The 24,153-nt window shown below is 32.8% G+C and overlaps 1 protein-coding gene and 1 non-coding gene across 3 annotated transcripts; both read right to left on the minus strand.

Moving 5' to 3' along the window:
• Positions 1-1,002: 1,002 nt before the first annotated feature.
• On the minus strand, positions 1,003-23,319 carry LOC138696631 (ATP-dependent RNA helicase p62-like). Of its 2 annotated transcripts, none has more exons than XM_069821827.1 (14): positions 23,260-23,319; positions 22,997-23,084; positions 20,038-20,232; positions 18,076-18,198; positions 17,059-17,170; positions 16,780-16,968; positions 16,503-16,682; positions 12,131-12,303; positions 10,722-10,832; positions 9,443-9,504; positions 9,234-9,293; positions 6,457-6,696; positions 1,344-1,445; positions 1,003-1,263 (listed from the first exon to the last, which is right to left on the minus strand). In XM_069821827.1, coding segments are annotated over exons 2-14 (1,560 nt in total). In that variant the 5' UTR covers positions 22,999-23,084; positions 23,260-23,319; the 3' UTR covers positions 1,003-1,252. The 2 variants fall into 2 exon arrangements, with proteins under 2 accessions (XP_069677928.1, XP_069677927.1); XM_069821826.1 differs by having other exon boundaries at positions 23,228-23,294.
• On the minus strand, positions 12,484-12,621 carry LOC138697202 (small nucleolar RNA SNORA57). The gene has a single exon (XR_011331564.1). It is a non-coding gene; the product is annotated as a small nucleolar RNA SNORA57 (small nucleolar RNA).
• Positions 23,320-24,153: the final 834 nt, after the last annotated feature.

A 24,153-nucleotide genomic window follows, 5' to 3' on the forward strand; every position in this document is an offset into this window, starting at 1 on the left:
ACGCTACTTAGGTGTAAATTTTTCTGACATTTTGTATATTCGATTCCCTCATCGTTTCAAATGCATATCATTTTACCTTTTAGGTCTGTTTCCAAATTATATGTAATACGCTTTGTCAAATCTGGCAACCTTTTCATAAGGGAAGCTAACTTTCTTCTTCTTCTAGATACAGAAACAAAACAAAACAAGAATCGAGCATTATATACATATGGTCGATTTAACTATAAAACTCATTACACTCTTGTCATACATACATGACAATTTCGCTGCGTTAGGTTATTCTTTTAAGCTTTCCTTCTAGGAATAACTCAAGTGTGTTAAATTTAGAGCACATTAAGTTCTTTATTTTATATTAAGTTATTATCAGCAAGTCAAATTTTTGACGAAACACTAGATTTTTCCACTTCAGTTTAACTGATTTATGTAACCGAAATTTTTACTGCTTCTTGACTCCCAACCTTACTTATCGTCACACCCACTTTGTTTTGGTCACATATCAATGGCAGTTGCTCTTTCAATTTTCTTCAAACATGGCAGCACAATGGCCACTCTATAATATAATCTCTTTCTAACTCGTTGGAAGGAACAGACTGCTTCAAGACTACGAATTAAGAAGTTTACGCCAAAAAAAAAAATTGTACAAACTCATTTTGGACGAGGCTGTCAAAGATTTCTTCTAGAAACATTGCTCGACTATATACTTCCTACATGTACACTTAATATGCATGTAAATAATGAAGTTAATCTACAGTAGGCTTAATATAAGCACCTATATTTCTCACCCTGCACACTTTACTTACATTCCAGAAGATTCTATAAAGTAGTGGAATTTATACGTAACTTCTACCCAATTAAAATTATTATAGGAAATGACAAATTATAAACATTACTATTATTTCATCATTATCTTTATGCATGGTATTCACTGGAGAATGTTAATGTGACTGCGAATTTATGAGAAGGAAGGAAAAAAAGAAGGTAGCTTATTACAGAATACGTGAATCCAAAAAAAAAAAAAAATTTATTCTTTGTCTGTGCAATATACAATGGAATGACAAAACCAGCAGGCAGTAAGACCACTGACTTTGTTAATACTGACGAAGTTGCGACATCCATCACAAAATTGTCATACAGGCCATTCAGCAGATTTCTGTTATAGAATGCGTACTGATCCTGTATCAAGAGCAAAATAAATACGTGACATCAGACCTACATCCACTCTTTCATCTCTTCGAACTAAAATATGCTAGCATCAACTGCGTCCTGAAACAGAAGAACAGCATATTACAATAAATCCAATACAAAACAAATTTATTACCTAGTAAAATAGTGTTAAATCTTACCTGAGTATTCATTGTTGTCCCACCTCTTGTGTGTGCTTTTTGGTGCACTATTGTAATTTTCTCGGCCACGACGGAAGTTACCATAACCCCAACGTCCACCACCTGTAACATGAACAAATATACTGGAATTTACAAGTAGTCACATGAAATATGCTCTAATTGTAATGTGACATAACTGTAACTATGTTTCCTGTATGGTAGAGACTGTCAGTTTCTAAGTAAATTAGGTGCAATATAAAAATCCTCTCTTAAAGTACAACAGATTTTTCCTCGCACATACTAGGTGCTGTTCAAAGCTGGACTTAGACAGGAGATGAGTCTTTTTATGTCTAAGACTGTACATACTCAAAAGTACAAAAACACTCAAAAATATCTCAAGAAAACTACGAATTCCTACATCTTTCAATAACACAGTTACTAGACTAGATGGTATTTCGGAAGGTGGTCAGCTGCTATATGCGCTGTAGAATTCCCGATATGTGACATCACAAGCTTGTACAGTAGAACCAATGGAAATCAGTCTATAACAAGTACTTCCCCGAGTGTTTCAATACATTGAATAAGTAAAACTAACATTTACAGTGTGTAAGATAAATAAATGGAAGAAGAGACTGTAAAAGACAAGTACTGTACAGGTAGGGGCAGAAAATAGTGTTTAAGGTGTGTAATGATTTTAAAAACGTTGACAAGCAGAACACTGCCAGCCATCTTGATGCTGGCTGCAACGTTGCCAACGCACAAGAAACAACTGCAGAAGCATGTGGTGTGGGATTGAAAACAGTGCAAAGAATATTGTTAGTGAAGGCAAGAGGGTTTGTTTCGTGTCATGCTTACAGTAATCAATAGCTAAGGTCATTATTGTCTTTTGATAATTTAAATTCTCTCCTACGCTATTTGTATTGCACGTGCACGTGAAGTACAATGTGGCAATGTTGTACAGCTGTCAAAAGAAAAAGTGGCCGCTCTCCTGAAACAAAGTTCCCTTCGGGTATCTTTGCTATAATTCGGAAACAGGCGATGTTACATGTTGTTGGACCACGTTGCCTGATATCTACAGTTATAATTGAAGTATACTGTGTGTTATTCGATAGCATAATGGTAGCGTTCAGGCCTCTTATTCATGAGGTCCTGCGTTCGACTACAACCTCGTGCTTTTTATGTTCTTTTTTGTTCTGTTTTTGAGAGAGACAAACTATACATAATGGCTCCTTTCTCTTTTACGATTATTTTAGTAATTAACATCAGGTTCATTAATATATTATGCCATGACTTTATCATTATGATATTGTGGCTGCAAATGCAAAGAAAAAAAGATTTCATTCTCAATAAAAATATCTTTCGTGGCATAAACAAAACAAATTTACTGGCGTCGGCCTTAAAACATTCAAACAATTAAGCGTTCAAAAAAACAAAACAAAAAGCCACAATTCAATATTTAGTCTATCTTCCTCTTACCTCGATCATCTTGCAGTCGAATGGGCATGGAATCGACTAGTCTTTGCAAATAGCGACTGTTCTTAGACACGATATTCCAGGCATTCTGAACATACATAAGTGTTCTGCAAACCCAGCAATCTCCAATCTTTCCTATTTTCTGCCTTCCTCTTAGTCTCCGCATATGATCCACATATCCTAATGTCGTCTATTATTCTTTTCAACCAGAGACCCAACCAATTCCTTTCTCTCTTTCTAATCAGTTTCAGCATCATTCTTTCTTCACTCACTTTTTCAAACACAATTTTATTTCTTATTCTATCTGTCCACTTCACACGCACCGTTCTTCTCCACATCCACATTTCAAATGCTTCAATTCGTTTCTCTTCATTTCGTCGTAATGTCCATGTTCTTTCCCCATACAATGCCACACTCCACACAAAGCACTTCAGTCTCTTCCTTAGTTCTTTTTCCAGAGGTCCGCAGAAGATCCTTCTTCCATTAAAAGCTTCCTTTATTCATGTTTGCAGTTTTCTTGGGAAGGATGGGCCTAAAGGCGGTAACATCCCGTTGCTTTCCGCACACCACTATCTCTTTCGCATCTTATTAAATTCCAGGGGGCCCAAGCGTGGAGATGAGGAGAGTGGATTTGGCTAATTGGGCCCTCCGGACTTTACCGAAAGTCACAGCAGGGGTTAAATATTAATTCTATCAGGATGTTTGACCCGATCAGAGACCAGGAAATCTCAATTAGCCTTTGCCCCCCGCATCCTGGACTAGCTTCTACAAATCATCAGAAAATCTTAGAGTGTGATTGGGCCAATTTTTCCGAAAATGTTTCCACACTTTTGCCCTCGTAGCTCAGCGGACGAACGTCGGAATTTAGATGTCAACGTCTCAGGTTCAATTCCTCATTACTCCTTTTCATTTTATTGTGGTTCAAGATAGTATAATGTAATAATACAAAAAGAAAAACTAATACCAGTATTATGCAACTGGATTTTTCCAAACCTAATATTAAATTTATGTTATTTATATCGCTAAAGAACGAATACAATGTAAATAAATTGAATATTATTTATACAGTAGCACTAAAGAACGATAACAGAATATAAATGATAAATATCGGTTTGTTTAATTAATATATTGCGAAAGAACAATAACAATATAAATAACTTGAATAATGTTTTATAATGCTAATGAAGGAAAACAGAACATAAATGATAACTTTAATATTATTTAAATCGCTAAAGAACGATAACAATATAAAAAACGTGAATATTATTCATATCGGAATTTCACAGTTTTATTACAGATGTATTTAAGAAATTGTAGAAGAATAGTAATTAGTAACAGTGTCCTATTTATTCTTCTTGGAGCCAAATTTGTAACTTTTAAAAGTGTGGTTACTATGTTGAAGTGTATGTATTGTAACGGATGCTTGATTTGTTATGTATGTGAATCAGTTATGGGATGCTTGATGTCGTCGCAATGTCGTAATTATAGTTTGATTGTGTTTGTGTGACTATTGTGTATTAATTTATGATGTATGGTACGGAAAGCTGCATATTTGTGTTATAGAAGTGTTACGTATGTGTGTTGTTAATGTTTTTGTATGTTTCAAATTGATACCTGATATTTGTTTTGCAATCGCAATGCCTAATTTACGGATTGTTTATATCGCGTAAGCTAATTTAATTTTCTTTTCCTCTTCTCTTTATGCTCATCTTTTTTGTGTATAAAACTATAGCCCTAACATACATATGTAAAATAGGGCTAACCCCCATTGGAGATACAATATTAATTATTATTCATATCATTATAAAACGATAACAGAATACAAATGATGACCTGAATTTTATTCATATCTCCAAAGAACGATAACAAAATATAAATAACGTGATATCCATAAAGAACGATAACGGGATATAAATGATAATTTGAATATCATTTACATCGCTAAAGAATGATTAAAAAATAAAATGAAAACTTGAAGAAGGCCCAAACCCACGACCTTTGAATCATTAAACAAGCACTCTACTGCTGGTCTACGAGGCGCAGATATGGAACACTTTCATAGTTCCAGAACTCCTTGTACAAGCACATGCATCGTGTAACATCGCCGCGACCCGAAGTGGACTTTGAAAATATTCGCTGTTCACGAGTGCGGCCACTTTTTTTTTTGACAGCTGTACACTGCCTTGCTCTCTATATCTGTCTCTCTCGATGCAAACACTAGCAGACTACCGCCTTCCAAATTGACATCGACTCTAATAAAGTAACCCATGTTTTTCGAAGTGCAGCTGAGACTAATTTATCCAAAAGGATATTTTCAAGCCCATCTTATTGACTTGTGTTGAAATAATATTCACATATAACTTTATTTCTTGTGGTTGTCCATTTGTACACCATAGATCAGGCTATAATCAGAGATTAGACTTCTTAGAAAAAAATAAATATATTGTTAAACAATATAAGTTTAACAATATATATAATTTTTTCTTTAAGATGTCATATATATTGTTCAGGCACAAAATATATGGGTTCTTAAGGCCTAACTACTTAATAAATGGAACTGATATCACATTTTCATCTACAGACAATGTGAACAAAGGAGAATATATAGAATCGTTTATTGCAATATTATAGCAGAATTAAGATTTCTCTAGACTTCTAAAAGTTCGCTAGCCGCATGGGTTACAGCTTGTCATGGCAACCAAGGTTAACCTTGCTAGTAGCCAATCACCATTTGAAGTCCCCTGCTCTTTTTACCCAAGCTTGCGAGCAATACTGCCGCATTATCGAACATATCAATGACTGACCAACTTCCAGGTGTAGCAGCAAACTGACAACATTGCCGTAACAACAGACCCATAAGCCACACTGCCAGCAAGCTGTCAGAAGTCGAAAAAAATGAGAAACGTTAATTCTACTATAGTAAGCCACAGTGTATGCATAAGCATTTTAAGGCCCGATACAGACTAGCGCGTCCAATTACTTCGTTAACGCTGCATCCCTGTGTCCACCCATCCACACGTAGCGTCATAATGACGCATTGTTCTACGTCGATTTCGCTGTCCATACTATAGCCGATAGACGCACGTGTGTACTGAACAAGTCAACATGAAGTGCCAGAACACAGCAGCCAGCGGTGACGCTGCGTTCTGGCAGAAACAGCAACTAGATAATTAACTCTGGGTCACCGCCGTCTGTCTTTACCTGATGCTGCATCCTAGGAACCACGTGTGTATTGGTCACTTAGAACAATGTACTTTTAAACCACACATCAATGGGATGCTGCATGACAGCGTCCTTTTAACGCAGTCTGCATCGGGCCTTATGAAAGTCAACACCATAGATTTGAATCTCTTCTAGATGAAGGATATTTGTTGTCAAAAATGTGATGTCCAGTATAGTCTTAGATGGAGGATTGTCAGGATTGGCATTGTCTTAACTCACTTCCAAGAGTCCTGTCACGTGTTTAACATCAAACAGATAGATGACTGAATAGTACCCTGAAGAGATCTGAAAATCCACTATTATTTATATTTTAAAATCATACTGTAGGACTGTAAACAAAATTATTTCCTTGTCTACAGAAATACTAGAAATTTACAATGCAGCTCCAGCATGCAGAAGGCAAACAATGCTATCACGGAAATGCATACAGCACACTCACCTCTCTTTCCATATCCACCACCTCCGAACTTGGCCATCTCATCCAGTTTAGGATTCACCTCCTGGTTCGCCTCTCGAAGCACTGAGACAAGGTCTCGAGCTTGCCGACTGTTGTTTGGTGTGAAGAAGGCATAAGAAGTTCCTGTTGTGTTTGAACGACCAGTACGCCCAATGCGATGGATGTAATCCTCAGAGGAGTTTGGGTAATCAAAATTGATCACATATTTGATTCCATCTACATCTGTCAAATGAATAATTTATCAAAACAAATACAAAACCAAATTCGATTTTTTTTTACTTCATTCTCAGTAAGAGACAATGCTGTACAAACCTTCCATGTGCCTCAACTAACGCATAATAACCCCCCCAAAACAAGGCCACATCTTGATCTTCCTCAGGCCACAGAGGCACTGCTAGATGTTACGACATTGCAACTATCATCTTGCATGTGCCTCTGAAACAAAACATACCAGACTGATTAATACATTGACAGTCCAGGGAACATCCCCAATATTCCTTCCTGGTAGAATGTTAGGAGCAGTAGTTGTCCAGTATAGTAATATATGTAAGTAAACAATGTAACTGACAGGGATCTAGTCCCTGCCTCCCTCGTGATTAAACCAGACACACTACTGCACTTGTCAAACAGTTACTTTTAGAAGAGGCATTGAAATTTACTGCTATTGTCCATATCCGGAGGGAACAGTTATCAGTGGTCTAGAGGTTACCCTGCGCTTGCCTGAGAACACGAGATACCACGACCAGATGGAAACTCTATACTGTACAACGACTTTCATCACTAGAGAAAGTAGAGCCACACTTCCGTAGAGTAGATCTGTTACTATACTAAGAGATAAGTTTGTTTATAAATAAAAGAAAAACTCTATGTCCACGCCCACCATTACTGCGTACTCAAACTCTTGTTAAATGTCATCTCAATAACAATTACGAAGACCAATGATTGAAAAAGAGGAAATGCGTCAATTCTTAACATTTGTCCGTAACTGACAGTGAAGTGATCTAGCCAACATGTTAGAATCGAGTGCACAAATTCAAAATATGTTATAAACAATCTGAAACCCAATGAGAAGAATGAATGATTTAGTTGTCAAATAATGGCGTTAGAAACTAAGCAACATCAAGAAGACTATGAAGGTATGTAGGAGGTTACTGTATGAATTTTAATAATATTGACTGTAATTCTTTCGGCGCAGGGACTAGATCAATTTCAGACACTGTAAGCTTCTCCAATATAATAATAATAATAATAATAATAAACAGTTAATAATATTAGAATCAATAAAGATATATACAATAATATGTACGACGTTGTTATACGAACATGTACCAAAATATTGATTCATATTTACACACCCTATACTACACAGGGTAAAATCAGGGCAAATTACTTCACTTCATCAAACCAACACAAATTACAATTATGAAAAAATTAAACAATATTTTTTCTATTCTAACTTTTTATTGCTCAACTTTAAAATCACGTGTGTAAAATGACGCCCTTCCCCTCCCTCCCCTCCAAAAAATGTATGCGTAGAAACTAGGCAGCAACACAATAACCATAATCATAGCAATTAATAATTAATACGACCATGAGCACGTTTATCATTTCAAATTCAGAACCACCAGGTAATTTTAGTGCGGAAGTTATCTCCCAATCTACACCACCATATACAAAAATATTTTACAGAAAAATCCAGGAACAGAACAGAATATTACAATGATTAGGCCTACTCAATTTCATGTCTAGTCCATACAATGCCAAACGGAAGTCGGTGCAATACTGTATTAATGTACAAATATATGCAAAGCAATGCCAAACACGCAAAGCAAATGGCTGTTGTACAATGAACACCTTTAGAAACATAAAAATTAAAATAAAAAGTGTGCGACTGTGTTTTATATCTTAGTCCCATACTCTTAACTTCCTAGATATGGCCGATTTTAATTCCAAAACACTGAACTAATTAAGACTTTTATAATTTGTGTAATTCCACTAACACAAATACGTAAATTTATATTTTATATATATATATATATATATTTTTTTTTTTTTTTTGTCTAATCGCAAGCACTTGACTTACATCATTCACCAAATCATCCCCAACTCTAAGTGACACTCCGAAATTGTAGTTTTTAGATGTTGTAGGTAGCCCTTGGTGTACCATGACAGGCAGACTACATAGCACTGCATGATTAATGAAGTAATGACCTGCCAGAACTCGAACCCGAGTTACTAGCATGGAAAGCTGACACTAGCCATTCGGTTAATGGTGCACCATAGACTGATATAGCCTACTAGAAATATTTTTGTTTAAAGACAAAGTTTCTTCAAAAAGTCTGTTCATATTACCAATTATATAAATCCAAAAATGCTGTGCTAGTAAAGGGCTAAAATTTACCTATTGCAACAATGTTCATTTACAGAAACATACAGTTTTCAAATGAAAAATTACACGTAGTGTGAATTATTCTAATTATTGTTGTGAAGAAAAACTTTAATGGGCCATTAAGAATTTGTTAATGGATATCATTTGGTAACCTCCTACTATTAAACCTTACTATGGATGCGAAGTAGTATAATAGTGATTTACATTCACTGTAACTACGAGCAAGAACTCCCAAAATATACAACTATTCTGTTAAACAATTAGGAAACGACCTGTCTGAAACCCTGAACATTGTACCAGGACAAGTGTTCCCCACAACTGCACTCCGAGAGATCAACCAGTCTGGGTTCCTGATGCTGTAGCAACTTACCTAGACCTCGTGCTGCGACGTCTGTTGCAACCAGAATAGGAGACTTCCCATTTCTAAACTCTGTGAACAAAACATGAACAACATGTTAGCAATTAAGTTTTCATGCAATCTGTTGTCCTATCTGCTCTATGTGCCTATAGTAACTAAAAATGCTATCATGCGAGAAGAGAATAGTCAATGTAAATTTAAAAAATATAATATTTGTATACCTCTAAGAACATAATCTCTCTCTTGCTGAGATTTGTCCCCATGCATACATACGGCAGGGTATCTGTAACAGAATCACAAAATCAGAAACGCATTAACAAAATTCATAACCTTAACCAAGGATGTTAAAAGAGAGTATAAATAACAGCGAGAAAAATAAAATAAAATATTATATCTTACTTCCCTGAAAGCAACAAGAAGGTTTAAAAAAATTGTCAACCCACCACCTCTTGCATTTCATTGCCGATTATTATTTAGCATTCTTGCTAAATTTTGCATTGATTCCTTCGAAAATCGAAATATTCGCCTGAAATTATCGTCGTTATATAGTTACAAAGGATTATTCCTGTCTCTCATAACTCTAATCTGGGGATTTAATACCCATAGAGACGAATTTTCCTTCGATAGTTATCCAACTGATCTATCTCAATCTTGCATACAATGAAGCCATGGTTTTAAACCTACCCCAGCTGTGGTCTCTGCTTCAGACCATGGTTTCAAGCCATGGCTCAGAATAATGAAACAGACCTCGTTTTATAAATCCAAACACGGTTTAAAGCCATGGTCTAGACTTCTGTTTTAGAAATCGACCCTTAGTTTTGAGTAAATGCAAGATAAAAATTTCAAAGTAGTATGCAAACTCAGGATTACCAAGCATCAGTATGAGTTCTGCAGACTTTTGCACTTAAATTTAGAAATACGACAGTTCTACTGTTTGACAGAATTAAATGAAAATTACAAAACTTTCTGTAACTTGAAATTCAATTTTTGGGAGTTACAACATTATTATTCTAGGGGTGTGATATATGATTTGTTGTCATCCATTGATACTGGATCAACAGAGATCGCAATCCAGGTTTAGTCTACAATAATTCCATGAATCTGATACAGTAATAAAGTTTTGCAGTATACAGCTGGTGTAGAAAAAAAACTACATGCTCAAAGAACTCTTCACCCTTATCAACTATGATAAACTTCGGCTCACCAGCATCTTACTGCATGGATGCTGAAGTATAGAGTTTCAGAATAACAATCTTCACCATTTTCAGAGTGCAGTAGTATGACTATTAAAAAAAACAGTATAGAAACCCAATGTGTTCTTACAATAAACAGCTTTATGTCAAAAAATTATACATAACATTGCTTCACTCAAAATTGTAACTGCTGTAATAAATGAAACAGCAAAAGTATGTTTTGAAATGTGAATGAGGAATCTATCGTGAATCGTGCAGTTAATCAAGAACACAAATGTATATTATAACCCACTTGTCTAATACTCACCCATAACGTCTAATGCTCCTGGTGATGTTTTCTACTTTCCTCTTTGTCTCTACAAATATAATTGTCTTATTATCTCGTTCTGATCCTATTTCTCCCAACAAGTTACTCAATCTAAAAGGAAGAAAAAAAAACTCTTGTAAAAATATAACAAGTCAAGAGTATTTGAAGAACTTAAGAGTTATAACTATGAAGATAAAAGGTCATGAAATCATCACATATATGGCTATGAAATAATGTATCTATAAATCTGAACAAAAAAATGTTATTGTTCTCTATTTTTCTATCTGAATGTTATACAATGACACTTTTATAAATAATTCCTTTAAAGGCTGCCTCACATAAACAATTAAAATATATTCTTGTAATAAATAGATATTTTGTTGAATTAAGGATCAGAGAATGTATCTGAAAAATAAACGAATATACCATATTTACTTGTGTAACAGATGCAATCACATAATAAATGTACCCCAATTTTTTACATTAATACATAGGTGGGAAAAAATCCCCGCATAATGTATGCATTACATTTTCCTACTGCTACCTGTGGTAATGTACGATCATAATAACAGACGACCTTGTAGGTCCGGAAAACAATGTTTGAAAAATACATATATGGAATAGAGAGAAATAAGAAATATATCAATACAATAGGTAGTAATCAAGTACAATACGCAATTTAGAAAGTTAGAAATTTAAACATTATATAAATGATTAGGTAAAATGCATATGGATTTCTTTAAGATATTTAAACAAATATTTTTAATATCTTGGGATGTCATAATATATTGTTTTAAAATGTCAATAGTATATTTAAACACTGATCCCCAAGCACCAAAAAGCAAACTCCTCACCTCTCATGTGTAAGCATTTTTCATGCTTCAATTTTTCAAACAAAGAGTTAATTTATTACGATTGGTTCTTTTTAAAATGCGAAAATGGACTGATTGGTTCTAATAGTTTAAAAACTTTCAAAATTGTCTCTTGTTAATACTGCTTGTAAACACTCAATATATCAATGCTCTCGAAGTCTTACAATTGATCATTTTCAATATTACTTGAATGTCCGATGTTGAAACCAGTTGTGATTATCATGTGGGATGTCACGTCGTGATTTTTTTCTTCTGAAACTTGTTCCTCACATATAATATGCATGCTAGATTTTTTATCCAAGAAATTATGAAAACAATTAGTCTATTACATGAGCGATACATGTTCCCCATAGTCTACATGGCTTGAACTAGTAGGTCAACAAATGATACAAAAACAAACTTACCAGTATCACTGTTTGGAAACAGTAACCCTTCTATACTACTCACTACATTCTCCATGTAAGTGTAATAAAACATACACAAGACCTTTACTGTTTAAATAAAAATAATTTTAGTGAAGATACAAAAGGTACTCACTTGGTCTCCTTCTCATGCTCCTGACACACGTCTACAATTTGCAAAATGTTGTGGTTTGCTGAAAGCTGTAGAGAGCCAATGTTCACCTGCACATAGTCTTTCAGGAATTCCTCTGCCAGGTTGCGCACTTCTTTTGGCCATGTGGCAGACCACATCAATGTCTGTCTGTCAGGCTGCGAGCAATAATAAGATAAGAAAAATACTTAAAATCAAACTGTCACAGTTAAAAATATTTAATAGTGTCCTGCAAAGATAGTGTCATGAAATATGACACCAAAGAAATGTCCCTAGGACCAGCAATTCTACTTATTACTTTACATATAGTTTGGTTTTTGACAGGAAGTAGGCATGTAACTTGTTGAGAGAGATGAGGATGGAATCCACTCACTGCACGAGTGGACACCGAAGGCATTGCACTCTCATTTTAATATACCTCCAACAAGCATTCATGCCCCACGTAGAAAACGGTGGGGGCATGCCAAGATTGGAGGATACAGAATACAAAAATCACAACCTTAAATCTAACAAAAGTATGGAAATTGTGTCTAGTATTTCTATATTTATATAATTTGAACTGGTAATGGAAATTACGGGAAAACACCTGAACGGATTTTAATAAATGACCCCTCATTTTCAAGCTTGGAACCAAACGTTTTTCAGAAAAATAGTAATTTTCAGTGAAATGTCAATTTTCCTACATAATTTTCCTATTTTCCAAAATTCCATCTTTCGTTAAGACTTACTAGAAATAATTCACAGGTCTAATTCTGCAATATGTAATTTTCTGAGTACAGTTGTGTATTAGATATTAAAATCTACAAAACTTGAGGTGGTTTGATGACATTATTACCATTAGAAATTAAATATTATTATAGTTAATACCATGATGTGACTATTTTTCATTAATAATTATACATATTAATGCTATATTGATGATATGAAAGTGAAATGTTTTGGGGTTATATAAGCAGATGTAGAGAATATCTTAAATTAGATCTTCATTTCTATAATTTACTGAGTGGCGGCTATACAGTATTTATAACTACAAAACTTTCGTAGGATAATATTGTTATTAAAATTCAAAATTTTTATAGTTATTAATCAAGTAGAGTTGGATCTTTTTCATATAGGCCTACTTAATGGCGGTGTGGTGTAGATATTTATATGCATCATTCTCTTCAGTACTGGCTCAAGAGAGCGCAAAAATTACAGTTCCCTAAGGAAAGAGCAAAAGGTATTACTTACTTATAAAATAAGAGGCCTACAACATTTTGTAATCTCCCGATCATTTCAGCAAGATCTCTTAGCAGGATAAAATGATTTTACCCTCTACATTTCAAACTACATGCAGCAGCTATACCAAGATGCTATGTCTAGTGTTCGAAAGCATAGTAAACCTGACATTTTTTTAACTTTCGCCTACAATCCACAATGACCTGAAGTATCTATTGCTTTACTCCCACATGACAAACCCACTGATCATACTGACATTGCTACTTGCGTTTTCGCGTTGAAACACAAAAACTGAAGGTGGATAGGTTCAAGAAAAAATATTTGGCATAAAAAATCATTCAGCAGGAGTATGTTTCATTATTATGGAAACAAATAACTTTCAAAATGTCTGGTATTCTTCGTTGAAAATAAATCTGGAAAATTTTTATTTGAACATCTAATGAACTTAGTTTGCAGCATTTGCTGCACAAGCCACTAGTCATTACTATAATTCTAATCCTTACTATATTTACTCTTGTGACGAACTATGCAAGACAAAGTTTCTAATTTGTATGACTATACAGCACCAATAGGAGAGATAACTGTGCATAGATTGTAAATATTTTTAAGTGTCATTATTGTGCTCTATGAACTTATTTCATAAAGCTCGAATATTCTGAAATAACGCACTAAAGCATACACAGTAAAACTTGCTTGAAATGAAACTGAAACCAGAAACCTGCCTCAAACTCTATTTTTCCCATGTTCCCTCAAGTTATGCATTTTATACAGAGTTTAAAACTGAAATCTAACGCAAAAACAGAGCAACATTTCCAGTCCCACAAGACCAAAAACATTGAATAAATGAAATACCTACCAGTGTAATGTAATAAAATTAAAACAAAACACTATAAAAATGGCAGGAAAGAAATTTTACTATTCGCAAGTTTTCTGAACAGATTGTTAAGTGTGACGCAATGTTTGTTCTGTGGTGCTAGTACTGTACTGATAACCTTCAGTCACGGCCCTACCCTGCAATCTGTTAGTGTGGTTGTGCTGTGAATGATACCCTTCAGTTTACAGTGATGATGGCATGGGGAAACATAAAACTCTTAATTCTAGATGAAAAAAACTAAGCTCACAGAAGCAAGTGATATTCAGAAACAATCTATTTCTGCAACTGGAGTTATATGAACAACAACAATAGCAATAATAATAATAATAATAATAATAATAATAATAATAATAATAATAATAATAATAATAATAATAATAATAATAATAATAATAATAATAATAATAATAATAATAATAATAATAATAATAATAATAATAATAATAATAATAATAATAATAATAATAATAATAATAATAATAATAATAATAATAATAATAATAATAATAATAATAATAATAATAATAATAATAATAATAATAATAATAATAATAATAATAATAATAATAATAATAATAATAATAATAATAATAATAATAATAATAATAATAATAATAATAATAATAATAATAATAATAATAATAATAATAATAATAATAATAATAATAATAATAATAATAATAATAATAATAATAATAATAATAATAATAATAATAATAATAATAATAATAATAATAATAATAATAATAATAATAATAATAATAATAATAATAATAATAATAATAATAATAATAATAATAATAATAATAATAATAATAATAATAATAATAATAATAATAATAATAATAATAATAATAATAATAATAATAATAATAATAATAATAATAATAATAATAATAATAATAATAATAATAATAATAATAATAATAATAATAATAATAATAATAATAATAATAATAATAATAATAATAATAATAATAATAATAATAATAATAATAATAATAATAATAATAATAATAATAATAATAATAATAATAATAATAATAATAATAATAATAATAATAATAATAATAATAATAATAATAATAATAATAATAATAATAATAATAATAATAATAATAATAATAATAATAATAATAATAATAATAATAATAATAATAATAATAATAATAATAATAATAATAATAATAATAATAATAATAATAATAATAATAATAATAATAATAATAATAATAATAATAATAATAATAATAATAATAATAATAATAATAATAATAATAATAATAATAATAATAATAATAATAATAATAATAATAATAATAATAATAATAATAATAATAATAATAATAATAATAATAATAATAATAATAATAATAATAATAATAATAATAATAATAATAATAATAATAATAATAATAATAATAATAATAATAATAATAATAATAATAATAATAATAATAATAATAATAATAATAATAATAATAATAATAATAATAATAATAATAATAATAATAATAATAATAATAATAATAATAATAATAATAATAATAATAATAATAATAATAATAATAATAATAATAATAATAATAATAATAATAATAATAATAATAATAATAATAATAATAATAATAATAATAATAATAATAATAATAATAATAATAATAATAATAATAATAATAATAATAATAATAATAATAATAATAATAATAATAATAATAATAATAATAATAATAATAATATAGCACTGTCAAAACATTTTCCAGTGAAAGGAATGTTAAGAGAGGCAGTGGTATCAACTGAATAAAATGTCACATATTTTAAGCAAATAAAATTAATCGAATCTTCTCAGTATGAGACAAATCTTTCAGCCTACTTTCGTAATGAAATTGCTCACAGATTTTATACTCAAGGAACTGGGCCTATAGCTATACTAATAGTTCTTCGTGAACACAATGTGTACAACTTTCGGCCATTTTTTATTTGTTCTGGAGGTCTGAGATCTCACCTTACAGTGAGGGTGATAGTGAAGTATTGGTGACATGATAATGAAAAGCTGGAGAACTTGGAGAAAAACTCGTGTTCACCTAGTCCACTGCAAATTCCTTCATGATTCAGATGATGCTATGAAATGTACTCAAAAAGTACTGTATATGCACCACACTCCATTAGAACATAAAATACATGGTTGAAAATCTTCCTGACTAATATATTGTCTATGGATATGGTAATATAATACCTAATAAAATTAATCTCTGCATTACTTACCCGAATCTGTTCAAGAATCTTCCGTATCTGAGGTTCAAAACCCATGTCAAGCATCCGGTCTGCTTCATCCAAGACAAGGTAAGTACAACGTCTCAGATTAGTGGTTCCTCTCTCCAAGAAGTCTATCAGACGACCTGGAGTAGCAATGCACACCTCCACACCACGCTCCAAGTCTCGTGCCTATTAGAAGTAAGAAAGGATTTTCTCTTTCAATATGCATACAAGCACCAACATAAGAACAGCAAACAAACAGAAGGACAAATAAGATTGTTCTTACCTGTGGTCCTTTTGGGGCTCCTCCAAATACACAGGTATTCCGAATGTATGATGATGATCCAAAATCCCGAGCAATAGTTTGAATTTGCTGAGCTAATTCCCGAGTTGGAGCAAGGACAAGTGCAATGGGACCATCTCCTCTGGACAATTGCTCTTGATTGCTGATATGTACAATAGCTGGAAGCATGTACTGAAAGACGCATTCATGAGTATAATGCAAATTTATTTCACTATTATTAAAGAAAACAATAACATAAATCAATCTTAAAATTGTACTCACAGCTAAAGTCTTTCCAGAACCAGTCTGAGCTATTCCCACCATATTAAGTCCACTCAATGCAATTGGCCAGCCCTGAGCTTGGATAGCTGTAGGTGATTCAAATCCAGCTCTCCTACAAATTAAACAATTTCATCACTTTGTGTCATCACATATTTTGTTTCATAAAACTTGTTGATTTTGAATTACAACATCTATATAATGGATTCGTAAAAGCCAATTAATGTTCGTACTTAATCAAAGATTTTTTTTTTGCAGAAAAAGGTTTCACCCAATTAGAGATTAAATTTAAGTTTTCCTAAATCAGAGACATTAGAGACTCAAATAAAGAATTTTACATGCCAGTCAATTACATGTAGTATCAGATTATATCCTGGAATAAACAATACATAGACATAGCTGACAAGAACAATCTGATGGATGCAAACCACAAGACAGACGAAGACTGAACAATAAAAATCAAACAAATTCATTTCTAGAAAGTGCAGACAAGAAAGAAAATAAGGAAATAAAAAAAAATTGAGCATACTTCAAAAAGTAAAATTTTAACAAACATTCACATTAAATCCCCCCACTATAAACTAGTATTTAGAATATTGCACTAACCATAATGAAGGAAACTAAACTCAAGTCAAAATGCATTGTTATATAAATGCTCAATCTCTTAATTATAATCTTAATTGTTGAGAGAGATGAGGATGGAATCCACTCACTAGACAAGTGGACACCGAAGGCATTACACTCACATCTTAATGTACCTCTAACAAGCATTCATGCCCCACGTATAAATTCGGTGGGGGCATGCCAAGATCAGAGGAAAAATACATTTTGAAACATGAAACCACAAGAAAACTTTTATACTACTTTCCTATAAAAAAAACTAATTAAATTTTCTGGTGCTAATTTTCCCATAATTACACAACTCGAAATTTTAACAATTTACAGAAATCAGACATTTTAACTTCTGTAATAATAAACTGGTCAAAAATACACAATTTTAAAGAAAGAAAGTTTAAGTACCTGATTTCTTCTGCTATATAATTTGGGAAGTTTCCTTCATCAAAGACCTGAATAGGATTCGGCACATCTCCTTTCACAGTGATCTCATGTTGAGCACGAAATTTCTCAACTTCATGCCAGGGCCTGTAAATCAAATACATTGTTATTTACGCCACTTAGCTTATCAAACTACAAACAATGAAAAGTGTTCAATATATAATCATTCATAATAAGTGCTAATTTCCTTCATTTCCTCTATTCTGATAATACGACACAATAGATTTTCAAACTGACATCCTAGTACAGAGCAGCACTGCAGGGTCACACAAACTCAAAACCTACACTAACACTCCATGTAACAAATATGAGAGTATGTCTCAATTATTTAATAACGTTTCTTCCTCTTGCATTTCTTCACATTTTGTCTTGTGTATCAGCTGTTAGACTTCTGAATCATGTAGAGATCGTTATGCCACCATTTTCCATAACTTATCGCAGCACAAAGTACTAAAACCACAGCAGATAAGTGGGTTGAACACTATTTCTGTTCACTTCAGTTATAATATCTAAGCTCAGAGAAATATGTTTTACAGAAGCTGCATGGCTGGATGCTGCATTGCCATACCTAGTGATGTCATGGTTCCAGTGTGAGGCAATACATAGGTTATTCACAAGTAGGATTGAAAAACTAACAGCTAATACAAAGCAATGTGTTTAAAAAAAAAACAATGTAATAACTCTCACCACACATCCCTAATTATACAGTTCCTGAATTTAACTGTGTATTTTCATTTGATAAAATATTTCATTGCCCAGTAAAAAGGGTAAAAATAGGTGTAGTTACCTGAGAAATCATAATTTATTAAAAAAAAAATGTTAAATGTACTGTCACTCACATTACAAGACAAGGACATGCATATAGATGCATACACAATGACAAACTTTTCTCTTCTAAAAACTGGAAAGATAAGGTTTTTTTGTTTAACATCACAATATAATAGTGACAACTGGGTGGGAATAAAATTCCTGTATAATATGTTTAAATTATGAAAAATCTGCTGTATTTGTGTCAATTACAGTTCTGTTACATTACTTGGTCAGAATTACTTAATTAAAAAAATTATTTTGAAGTACAATTTATGCTAAGAAGGCATTGAAATATGTCAAACATATTATAAAGTGAAACGCAAAGAAAAAAATCTTACAATTTCTAGTATTTAAAAAAATCTATAATGCCCATCTTAGTATCAAGTTAACAATTATACTGTATAACTCAAGAGCTTTATAGAAGTCAAATCTTAAGAGCGTTTACTTATAGCATAAGATAAGAAATACCGACCTTAAAATAGCTGAAATTTGCATGGAAAAAAAAAATAGCAATTGATGACATCTTGAAGCTAAGTTTCATAAAGGAAAACAGTTTCCTCCCAAAATATCCTTGTAAATAGGAAGTACACGGTGTAGGCAATGGTTAGAACAAAATTTCCACCTCGCCTCATTATTTTAAAATTTTGATAAAATGTCCCACTCCTCATAGAAAGACCCAACTGCTGATTGATCTATGAACACTCTTCCAACTGCCTCATCATATGGTTTCTGTACAGAGTCAACTTTCAACACACATTCAATGTAACATAGTCGCATGTCTACAAATATTAAGTACTACCTTGGTTAAGTTCTAACTTAGATCAGTGTTTAGCTACCCATATGAAGGTAAAGCATTCCATACAATGGACAAAGTAAGTCGGGCATGTTCAGTCCGGGCAGTTCCAGCTTTTAAAAGAGGTGCAACAGTAACAAAGCATATCATTTAATCATGTCCTTGCATGCGATCCTAAGATTCTACATTACTGTTGCACCTCGTTTAAAGTCTAGAAATGCCGTGCTGCACATGCCTTATGTAAGTGAACAAGAAAAATTAACATTTGTAAGTACGAATGGAATTAAATAAATTGTATTAATACTTTTCTTTATAGAACTCACCTGTTTTCAACTAGTGAATGAGGCTGATAGAAGTTCTTGGCAAATGGACGTAAAGTTGTAAGGTCCCAGTTTTGTTTTCGGAGTCTACCTCCTGGCTGTCTATTATCTCCATTCCTATCGTTGCCCCTCCGCCGGTCACCACTTCCAAATCCACTTCTATCATTTCCGAAACGACTATTTCCACCTCGGTATGTCCTATAGAAACATTACATAAATGTTAATATACAAGAAAATTACGAGTCCCAGTAAAGTTTCTGGTGTTTCTGTCGGCCAATGAGTGGCAGGTTCCTCCTGCTACTGCCGCTGCTTGCATCAGAGAGCCAGGTTGGCAGATTCATTACTCCAACGTGTTAGCTGTGCAGTGAGTCAACTAAGAATAAGTTCAGTTTATTCCTTTATTATTATGGTATGATTTGCAATAGTTACATATTCAATGCATGAATGTGTACATATTTTGAAAATATACACACGGAAGAAAAACTGTATGGCAAAACATGGGAAAACTTTAGACATAAATTTCCTGGTTGTCCAGTTACGTGTAGAAAAATATTAAATTTTGTGAATAGGTTTAATGAAACAGGTTCTGTGAATGACCAGAAAAGTCAATGACCATCTCATGTGCTTACTTATTTACAGCTTTTAAGGAAACAGGTTCACTGCAGCCCTCACATGAGCCCGCCATCCTGAGCAAGATTAAACCAGTCTTTACCATCATATCCCACCTCCATCAAATCCATTTTAATATTATCCTCCCATCTACGTCTCGGCCTTCCCAAAGGTCTCATGGAAAAATTTCAGTATACGGATTCCTCACTGACAATTATATCTAAAAAAATAATAATGTCTGTGTATGTTGAATGCGCATCAGTCATGCTTACGAAAAGGCACTTTTCAGTGCCTATAATTTATTTTGTGTGCACAAGGTTGGAATTTTGAAGTAAGAGGAAAAGGACGGAATCCGTGTTCTGAAATATTTTTCCACCTCTTCAAAGCATAATTTCCAATTTCTATATTTCCATTTCGACCAATATTCTGGGATGGAATGGAACGAAGAGTTTATGAGAAAAGGGATGCGGATTAATGTCAATAAGAGTAAAGTAATGTGGATCTCTAAGGAAGATAGACAGGAAACAGAATTTAACATTGAATGTGAAGGACAAAACCTGGAGAGAGTGGAAAGTTTTAAATATTTAGGAACAATAATAACTAGTGATGGAAGAGTAGATCAAGAAGTACTGAACAGGGTAAAGAAAGCAACATCAACATACTATCAAATAAGTAATACAATAGTTGGGGAAAAAAGAAATAACCACTAAGACAAAATACAGATATATAATTCAATAATTAAACCTATAATACAATATAGTACCGAAAGCTTCCCACTCTTAGATAAACATCGAAGTAAATTAACAGCAGTGGAAATGAAATATCTTAGAAGAACTGTAGGAAAGACCAGAAGAGATAGGATAAGTAGTTAAACTGAGAAAAGCATTAACAGAGGTGATTAATGAAAGGCAATTGAAATGGTTTGGGCATGTATATCGAATGGGAGAAGAAAGGAAGGTTAAGCAGGTGATGGAAATGAGAGTGGAAGGAAGAAAGATAAGAGGAAGACCAAGGATTAAATGGGAGGATACAATAGAAACAATAGGCCAACAGAAAGGAAACACAATGGTAGAGATGAAGAGAATGTGTAGAGACCGGGAAAAATGGATGAAATGGACGGAGAGAGGCGAACCCGACGCTTAGCAGCAGAAGGGACTGAAGAAGAAGACAATATTCTGGTCACGAGATATAATCATATACTGTACTTTGTCTTTACTTGCTACATATAAATGCCCATGTTTTCCTTAATAAATGCGTGGTATATGTTTATTTTATGAAGAAATATGTTTTATTTTTCTTGGCGCGGGAAAATTTTAGAACACGGACTGCACCTACCAAATTATGTCTTAAAATACTAAAAAAGAGCAATTTGTCTGCGCTTGTCGAATGCGCATCATTATATTTACGAAAAAGCACTTTTCAGGGTGCAGTCCGTGTTCTGGAGTTTATCCCTTGGCGCTTATCTATGTACATGAAAATGGACCTATTCGTTCCTTATTTACATTTAATTTGTCTCTTTCTTAACGGGAAAACTTCAATATATGGTTACCTCACTAACAATTGTCTCAAAATACTAACTGATTTGTAATTAAAGAGTGGGTGGGTTTTCTTCTAGAATAGAATATCATGGATTGTATTGATATCCTACTGCAATAAGAGCGAGTGGGTTCTTTTTTATAACAGCATATCGTGGGATTTTATGTCGACCATGTTGTGACGTCACTGCCGCCATATTGTGATGCCATCGTGTGTTAAACTTTATTAAATTGATATCCTGTACTTGTAATAAAAGAATCGCCACAAACCTGACTAAACAATACTCAAATTTGCTCTTTTAAGAAAAACTGTAGCGGTGTAGGCCTATGTTAGCAGTGACGAAACCACAACTAAAGTTTTCCCACGAGCAACATAAACGTTTCGCTTAATTATACCTATGGATTCGAGGACTGTCCAGTCACTTTTTGCCTACACGTGGCAGGTTATTTAAATCAGATGCTGAATATCGTACAAACATGTTCTCAAACTCAACGACGCTTCATTTGGCAGACACGCACACAATTTTCACGTGGACTAGACAAGTGATGCGTACTACCAGTCGAATAGTTGAGACCCTTTGACAACACGAGACCAATTTTACAGGCTTATTAATTTGCCTATTTTAACGTAGGTTTAGGCTATACGATAAATACATCAATGATCAATTGCTACTCCACTATATAAAAAAAATCACCAATGACACGTGTCTCCATTATGGCACGAGGTAGCAACAAGCAAATGGTCAAAGGAATCATTACTTTCTTGCCAAATAACCCACCACATTACTAAATTAAAAACTTAATTCGAATATACTTACATGTTTGATTTTTTCAGAATGCTGTTGTATTCGTTTAAAGAGCTTGATATTGGTATTAATTTAAACCGGAAGATTGGCGACCGGTAACCTGAAGACAATAAATCCACATTTCAGTTAAAGTATCAATTTTTATGTAATATTAATTACTGAATCAACTGTATATTGATACAACTCGTTATTATGTTCTATTCTAAGACAGATTTCCACATTTATAATACAAATCTTGCTCACTTTTCAATACCGACCACATGATCCGTCCTTACCTTCTCACATTTACTCAGCAAAGAACGCATATGCAGCCAATGAACATGAACATAGAGAAAGTTCACGAAAGTTGTGCGCTTTCTCAGAAATGCGTATAATTGCAACCACCAGAGTGCTCTGGATTAGTTCTTACACTCTTTGCAAAAAAAAGTGACGATATTACTTCCGGCTTCCTGTCACATAAAAATAATATAAAATTATAAAAACGTTAGGCCTATACATTATTTAATTTGTATCGATGTAAATATAATATGGTTCTCCCCATCTGCTTATAATGATCAAATAATTCGTTTACTAGAATGGTTCAGTTGTATGATTACTCTAGCAATGTATTCTTTTGATGTATGGAAGGTATGGAACAAAAATATTATACAATATAAATGTCTGCCAAAAGAAACGCGGCAAATTTGAAGCAACTTCGAGACTACACTAAAATTGTTTTCAGTTCTCTTATTTCTGTGTAGCAAATTCCTTTTTTTTTTTTTTTTTAAGTAAATTATTTTACGACGCTGCATCAATATCTCAGGTTATTTAGTGTCTGAATGAAATGGTTATAATGCCAGTGAAATGAATCCGGGATCCAGCACCAATAGTTACCCAGCATTTTCCTCATATTGGGTTAAGGAAAAAAGCCTCAACCACTTAACTTGCCCCGATCGGGATTCAAAACCCGGGCCACCTGGTTTCGCGGTGAGACGCGCTGTTACTCCACAGAGGTGGACCTAGTTGGGTTGTTAATATTTTATTTATAGGGTGGGGGGCCTGCAACGTGAAACATTCGCAGAGGTGTCGTGATGAAAACATTTCGGACATGCTACAACAACGAAATTAGCGTTTGTTCATAATGATGCATAAGTACTCCATCGGATGAAGAATAGGCTCTTTCATTTCTC

This window comes from Periplaneta americana, chromosome 3 (genome assembly GCF_040183065.1).
Source record: "Periplaneta americana isolate PAMFEO1 chromosome 3, P.americana_PAMFEO1_priV1, whole genome shotgun sequence".
Lineage (NCBI taxonomy): Eukaryota > Metazoa > Arthropoda > Insecta > Blattodea > Blattidae > Periplaneta > Periplaneta americana.